This window comes from Priapulus caudatus, unplaced genomic scaffold, assembly GCF_000485595.1.
Source record: "Priapulus caudatus unplaced genomic scaffold, Priapulus_caudatus-5.0.1 Scaffold358, whole genome shotgun sequence".
NCBI lineage: Eukaryota > Metazoa > Priapulida > Priapulimorpha > Priapulimorphida > Priapulidae > Priapulus > Priapulus caudatus.
The window spans coordinates 64,208-72,015 of NW_014577419.1; the positions used below are offsets into that span (position 1 = coordinate 64,208).

At 52.8% G+C, this 7,808-nt stretch overlaps 2 protein-coding genes across 2 annotated transcripts in view; one reads left to right on the forward strand and one right to left on the reverse strand.

Annotated features, from left to right (window-relative positions):
• LOC106809481 (epidermal growth factor receptor substrate 15-like 1) overlaps positions 1-5,036 on the reverse strand; it is a 10,259-nt gene extending 5,223 nt beyond the window's left edge. Inside the window, exons 1-5 of the mRNA XM_014812569.1 lie at positions 4,957-5,036; positions 3,991-4,209; positions 2,778-3,016; positions 1,314-1,430; positions 277-410 (exon numbers count right to left, since the gene is read on the reverse strand). Of these exons, the coding sequence (XP_014668055.1) occupies positions 277-410; positions 1,314-1,430; positions 2,778-3,016; positions 3,991-4,186 (686 nt within the window). The 5' untranslated portion in view covers positions 4,187-4,209; positions 4,957-5,036. The remainder of the gene's footprint in view (positions 1-276; positions 411-1,313; positions 1,431-2,777; positions 3,017-3,990; positions 4,210-4,956) is intronic.
• LOC106809482 (zinc finger protein 616-like) overlaps positions 5,031-7,808 on the forward strand; it is a 3,609-nt gene continuing 831 nt past the window's right edge. The window contains exons 1-2 of the mRNA XM_014812570.1: positions 5,031-5,229; positions 6,426-7,713. Coding sequence (XP_014668056.1) covers positions 6,485-7,713 — 1,229 coding nt within the window. The 5' untranslated portion in view covers positions 5,031-5,229; positions 6,426-6,484. The remainder of the gene's footprint in view (positions 5,230-6,425; positions 7,714-7,808) is intronic.

The window sequence follows — 7,808 nt, forward strand, 5'->3', positions numbered from 1 at the left end:
CAACATCACACTGCCGTGGGCCCCCCTGCCCCCACCCCCAGCAACATCACACTGCCGTGGGGCCCCCTGCCTCCACCCCCAGCAACATCACACTGCCGTGGGGCCCCCTGCCTCTACCCCCAGCAACAGCACACTGCCGTGGGGCCCCCTGCCTCCACCCCCAGCGACATTACACTGCCGTGGGGCTCCCTGCCTCCACCCCCAGCGACATCACACTGCCGTGGGGCCCCCTGCCTCCACCCCCAGCGACATTACACTGCAACAATGCCCCCTTACCTCTGTAGGTCAAGTTCATCGAGTCGTTTCTGCGCCTCTCCCTTCTGGTTCTCAAGCTGAGTGGCAGTGACCGACAGCGTGTCCAGCTCACTCTGTAGGGACTTCATCTCTCCCGTCCGGATCCTAATGTCCGCCTGCATCCAACAAGCGCATGCAAGAGATACGGGTCAGCGAGCACGCAGCATCCTCACACCGCTCACACAGACAGCCACCCGCACACGCAGCATCCTCACACCGCTCACACAGACACCCGCACACGCAGCATCCACACACCGCTCACATAGACAGCCACCCGCACACGCAGCATCCTAACACCGCTCACATAGACAGACACCCGTACAGACACCCGCACACGCAGCATCCACACACCGCTCACATAGACAGCCACCCGCACACGCAGCATCCTAACACCGCTCACATAGACAGACACCCGCACACGCAGCATCCACACACCGCTCACATAGACAGCCACCCGCACACGCAGCATCCTCACACCGCTCACACAGACAGCCACCCGCACACGCAGGATCCTCACACCGCTCACATAGAGACCATATAAGGCCATAATAAAAATATTGTTTGTTTGCCCTCACCCGACAGACCCGCCAAAAAGGGGCTGACTCAAACAATTTTATTGATCTTTTTTCTTCCTTTTTTTAAACAAATTGTATCACTGAACATTATATAAATCTGTAGGCAATACATTATATGTACGAAGCAAAACAAACATTAAACATAAAAGGTATCTCAACACAAGCACACCCGAGCATGTAGATACCATGCTGAATTTGTAAAAAAAAAACCACCCTCAAAACAAACAAAAAAATCCCAACCTACCTACCCAAACTTTTCAGCCTGGGCCGGGTGAGGGCAAACAAATATTTTTTTAATTGTGGCCTCACATAGAGACCATAAACATTTGAGAAGTTTTGACGTGATGAGAGATAGACCAGCTGTCGAAACTGTTGCTAATCGTCAATTAAACATATTCATCTGGAAATTTTTTCTCACTAATTTCAACAAACGATTCAACGCACCTGCGTCTGTGTGATGTCCTGCTCGTACACTAGCTTCTCCTTTGCTAGTTCCTCCAGCTCCCGCGCAATCACGTCGATCTCCTTCGCTATGGCTGCATCGCCTACCATCCCCGCTTCCTACGCAGACAGACAAACACACATTCACACGCGATTCCCGCAAAGCATTCCACGACAAGATTAATCCAGAGCACTCAGCCATTCCCCCCCCCCAGCCCCCACGAAGAACCAAGATCAATAACGCGATTTATTTCTTCGCGGAGTATAAGCCGTGCAAATGGCCGATCTGCTGTAATTTACTCTATACTTCCACTGCATTATATTTTCATATCTAGAAATATCGCTTATATAGTATATTATATTATATTATTATTATTATTATATTATATATATTAGCACGCCTCCTTACAGATCCCTGTATTTTAAATATTAGTAGGTAAAACATCCCCTATGCTACAAATAACATGACGAAATTTCTGCTAATACCCCCATACTGCGCATATTGCACATGGGTACCGCAAGGATCCGTCCTTGGACCTATTCTATTCAATATCTTTAGAAATGACATCTTCATAATCAATGCACCCGGATATTGCTAATTACGCAGACGACAACACATTTTAAAATATATAGCAATAACTTGAACACACTCATCATTACATGACTAACATGAGGCTCATCCCGCCTAACAAAGTAGTTTAATAAAAAACGCAGCGCGAAATTAGCACTATTTTGCTGGCGGCCGGCAGTTCATTACCTTTCCTCCCCCTCCCCTCCTGTTTCTCACCCATGTACATCAACCCTCCTCCCCCTCCCCTCCTCATTCCTCACCCATTATATCAACCCTTTCCTCCCCTCCCCCCTCCCCACTCACGCGCGACGTCTCACTCACTCTGCACGCGCAGCGAGGGCGGCACCATCTCGGGCGACAGCTGCGCGCGGGCGGCTCCACGCCCTGCTACGCGCCCTCTCCACAAGGTACAGCGCGAGCGCGAACTGCTCGGCGTTCAGCCGCCAACCGCGGCGTTGACGTCGCACAGACGACCACACGGCGCGAGCGTCGGCCTGCCGAGGCGCGACGCGACGAAACGACGGACGCGCCGTCCCGCGCCGGTCACGTAGCCGCACGACTTCCACCGTCGAGCCGGCGGCCGAAACTCGCGTCGGTACTTCACACGCTGGCCGCACGCCGTCACGACCCAGCGCCGCCGCGCCTGGGGCTGCTGCGGGCTCAGTCGCACGCGAGGTGGCGCCACCGATCGACGCGTTCCGCTGACGGCGGCACGGAGCGGTCGGTAGAGTTGGCGGCAATCGCTCGGCTGTCGGCGGCGGCGCGCACGGAGGTACATGGCGACGGGCAATCGTCTCGATCCGCGGCAAGCCGTCGCCGCGTCGATGTCCGACATCTCCCAGATGGCGCCGGCGTTTTCGCACGGGCGGCGTGACTCGTCACTCGCGCCGCTTCGCCTTGTCGCGCCGACAGCAGAGCGCGGCGCGTCTGGGGCCGAGAGCGTCGAACATCTGCTGCCATCGCGCGCGGTCGGCCGCGGCGATCGCCCAGCCGTCGTGCTGCTGCTGCAGGTAGTCGCCAAGAGAGGGCGCCGCGATCGTGTTGTCACGGATGTTGAGGAGGCTGACCTCCTTGCCGTTCTGCGCGAGCGCAACGAGCTTCATCGCCGTGAAGAAGCACTCCTTGTCGAGGAAACCTGTGTGTTTAGAATAAACTATCGTTGTCACTGACAAATCGATTGTTACCGAGTATATGCCCGACAACGCCGAATTCGACGTTACACATGCAATGTGAAACTACCCAGGCTTGTCCAGGCAGCCTGCAGCATCGAGAGAGAAGCAATGAAGCTACACAGGTTTGTCCAGGCAGCCTGCAGCATGGAGACAGAAGCAATGAAGCTACACAGGTTTCTCCAGGAAGCCTGCTGCATGGAGGGAGAACCAATGAAGCTACACAGGTTTGTCCAGGCAGCCTGCAGTATGGAGGGAGAAGCAATGAAGCTACACAGGTTTGTCCAGGCAGCCTGTAGCATGGAGGGAGAAGCAATGAAGCTACACAGGTTTGTCCAGGCAGCCTGCAGCATGGAGGGAGAAGCAATGAAGCTACGCAGGTTTCTCCAGGCAGCCTGCAGCAAGGAGGGAGAACCAATGAAGCTACCCAGGTTTCTCCAGGAAGCCTGCTGCATGGAGGGAGAAGCAATGAAGCTACACAGGTTTGTCCAGGCAGCCTGCAGTATGGCGGGAGAAGCAATAAAGTTACCCAGGCTTGTCCAAGGAGCCTGCAGCATGAAGGATATTGGGGAGACAAAAGATAGTTTACTCAATGCAGGCCCAATCCTAGCCCTTTGACTATAATGATTCCGGCCCTAACCTAATCTTTTAACAATAACTCTAGCCCTAACCCTAATACCAACAGGGCCGTAGCCTGCGGGGTGCAAGGGGGGCAGCTGCCCCCACCTAGATTTTGGACCAAAATTAAATTGACCCCGAGAAAGATAAAAGAAGACTAAAATAGAATTGTCCTAGTCAGAATGAAGGCTGTACATGTACTCAAAAGTGCCTCAAATACAATCTCCTGCGATCTACATTTTCAAAATTTTCTGTGATAGGACCCCCAAACCCCCCACCTGTTTCTCACCCCCTCCTTGAAATCCTACTACAATTGACCTACCCTTGGCTCCTCTGTCCGACAGATCCCAGATCTTGCCGAGAACGCTGTCAGAGAGCTTGGATTTCTTGAGTATGTTGGCGGCGTCGAGCGCTCCGACGCTACCGCTGCCTGCAGCGTCGGCGAGGCTCCACAGCGCCTCGTAGACGTTGTGGCGGTGGCCCGAGATAGCCGAGAGCGACGGTGGGGAGCAAGCCATGACGACGACGTTCAGCTACGACCCTGAAACCACACGTACGCCGGTCGTCATCCCGCGTCGGCGCATACTTTACAACTCGATCGCGCCTCTTAATGTTTAGATTTTGAATAGATATGAGCATCAGGATTTTGAGCAGGAAGTATAGAGCCAGGAGGATCTCATACAAGGGATTGCTATGGCTACAAGGGGGCTTAGATTGAATAGCAAGGAATAATTTATTTAAACGTCAACTTCTGTATCAGCGTATATCTAGTTGTTATACTTATACTTATAGGACTCTACTGTAACAATAGTATTGTCAAAACGTCAATAGCGCTGAGTCGCCGACCGACTGCACTGTACTGTGTACATCATTATTATTTATGAATCTGATTATTGAACACGAGCCGTCTACACTGTCTTGCGCTGCCTGCAACTGCAAGTCAAGTGCAAGTTCAAGTTGCAGCCCTCACTCCACCATTTAATTTTCGTTGTTGATTGTTTTTATATCTCATCAATCGATTAACCACAATTATTAGTTTTGCCTTTTTCAATTAAACGGATGACAAGTGACTTGCTGGTCACTGACTACTGTCCACGGTCCGGTGTCCACGGTTCGTTGGCCACCCATGACCCACCCCAGGCAGGGTCACCGACTCCGGTCACGGGGGAGGCGGGACCGGTAGATTACGATCAACCATGAAAACGTCATACAACCTAGCCGCGAAAATAGTATCGTCTACTAAATCGCACGCGCTGCGACGCTAACTAAATGTAGTACGTGTATTCACCATCAAAAGTTCGGACTCTCGAATTTTTCACTTTGAAAATCAAAACTGCATCGATCGGAGTTGCTCGACTTCCATACTTGCACTTTAGCGCCGCCACATCGGGGCGAAGCGATGATCACTTGTTTATTTATGGAAGGCAGTTGCTGGAGACGATTGTAGACGAATTTTATAACCATAACTGTGCCGTAACAGACACGTTTGTATACCTAGCAAATGTCTTTATTCGCTTAAAATAATTATCAGTGAATATTGCGGTAAATAAATGACGAATCGGTACGTATTCTTGCGATTTGCGGTTGCGTTTCCAAGTAAAGTAGGGCCTAGCGTCTAAATTCTAGTTCACTGTTTTAGCTAAGTTAGTTATAATATAAACCGACCAGGCTCTCCGACTAGTTACACGGCGTTCGCCTAGTCGCCACGTCCGACTAGTTCGCCACGTAGTGTTAAGCGAGATGGGAACTTGTGGCTAGTTAGAATAGTACTATTACTATTACTATTAGTATTAGTAGTATTTTAGTACGCTTCAATGTGTGTTTGTGTTTATCTTACTAGTACAAGTTAGTTTATGTCATTTCACGCCCTAATTTATTAAATTAATAAACCCTGTCCGTAGTAGACATTGAAGCTCTGCACAAAAAAGCGAAGACATTACAATTCTCCTCTCTTGTAATTTATTTGTAACAACACCCGTGGCATTGCACAAGTAAAACGCATGCACGTACCCCCCCCCCCCCCACATACAGATATACGCACAAACTCACACCCGCGCGCGCGCAAACACCTGCATATAAGATATAACAGTTTTATTTTTCGCTTACAACATAAAACAAGAATTAACAAGGCAAATAAGAAAACAATACCGCGAAGGGATGGCGAAAAGACCCGCATGTGTATGTCGTACCCAAACTTGGAATCTGCACAATCTCGAGATTGTGCAGCGATTGTGCTGCCCAAACTGCGGATTCCCTAGTTTGGCTGACCAATCTCAAAATTAGGCAAACTGAAAACAGTCGTTCATTCAACAACCGCTCATAGCGAGTGTGTGGTGTGCATGGTGCAAACTAAGAAGAGATTTATCTCATATTTATCCAATTATTTATTATAATAATTTAATATTTATACAAAGGTGCCAAACACATTGAGGAAAGAAGGTATACGACCTTATAGTTGTGATATAACATTTGAAATCCTAATAATCATATGTTTGTGCAACCTCTGTTTACCTCTGTTTGCCCAATCTCAAGATTGGTTGCCCAAACTGTGGATGCGCTGAAATTCCAAGTTTGTGCAAGATTCCAAGTTTGGGCACAACATATCCACACATGTGCACACATGCACTAAAACTCTTGACTTCTTTTGACATTATATCTCTAATGGGTAAAGTGCAATTTTGGCTTTTTTTATCCTGCTAATACTTGTCGGCGGATTCCGTCACATAAGACATAGTCACAAAGTTCTCTCGCTTACAGCACAACCGCCTGCTACGGTCGGCCAAGACGCAGGCCAGCCACCTAGCAACACGCGTGTTATGACTCTTCGCAGCATGGACTCGTCCACCACTGGAGGGCGCTCCCCGGCTGCCGCCGCCGCGTCGCAACTCTACTACATCTGCACTGCCTGCAGCAAGTGCCTCGAGACTGAGGCACTGTTCCTCCGTCACTCGCGCCGCGTTCACTGCAAGGTGCTGCACGTGTCAAAGGTCGAGGGACCCGGCGAGGACGACTCCCACGCCGTCGGTGACTGGCAGGTGGCGCTGCCGACGGCCGCGACGAGCCGCTGCATCCAGCAGGTGACCCGACTCCCCGGCGGAGGTCAGCAGAGTCGATTTCGGGAGATCGCCGCCTCGACTGCCGCCGCGCGGAAACAGTCGAGCCGTGGCGAGGTGAAGGGGGCGCCGGTGTCACCGCCCGCGTGCCGGTTCTTAGGGGGCGCCACCGAGGAAGATGCGGCGGTGGATAACGACCGCGTGGCGGTGGTGCAGCACGGAGCGTGGGTGAACGCAGTGCCTGCCGGGGGCGAGGGGTCTGGAAGCCGGGCCACGCGGTCGCTGGATGAGCAGGCGATACACAGCACCAGCCTGGAAGCGCACGGCGGCGGCGGCGCGGGCGAGGCGCACCCAGGGGGTGCCGCCGACTTCGTTCATCCGTCCGTCGCGCAGAACATCCAGGACATTCTCGACTGGAGCACGCAGACGGACGAGGTCGATCGAAAGTGCAACCAGCAGGGGGTGCTGCGGTCGGACGAGAGCGACGGCGCTGCCGGCCCGCTGTCGTCGAGCGCGGACACGTACCTCGACCGGATCGACGGTGGCGCCTCCGAGTGTGGCGCGGACCCGATGGAGGGCTGTGACGACGCCGACATAAAAGAGGTGTTCTCGGACAAAGCTAACCCAGAGGTTGTTCACCAGGTGCAGCGACTGTTCATGTCCGCCGATGACGGGCCGCGGGAGCAGTCGCTGGTCCCACTGCAGCATCCGAGTCCTCTGTCGCATGCTCAGCCTCCGCTGCGAGCTCAGAGCTGCGGGGGCGGCGGTCTGCGGGCAGGCGGCATGGTGGGCGAGGGGCCGTACAAGTGCAGCATATGTCAGAGCACGTACAAGTCGCACCTGCACCTGAAGATACACCTGGGCAAGGCGCACAAGGGCGTCGCGTGCCTGCGGCCGTACAAGTGCGGGCTGTGCAACGCGACCTTCTCGCGACGCACGTGCCTGAAGACACACCAGCGAGTACACACGGGCGAGCGGCCGTTCCCCTGCAGGTACATGCATATCTAGAGGGGCACTCTCTCTCTCTCTCTCTCTTCTCCTCTCCCTCTCTCTCTCTTCTCCTCTCCCTCTTCCCTCTCTATCTCCC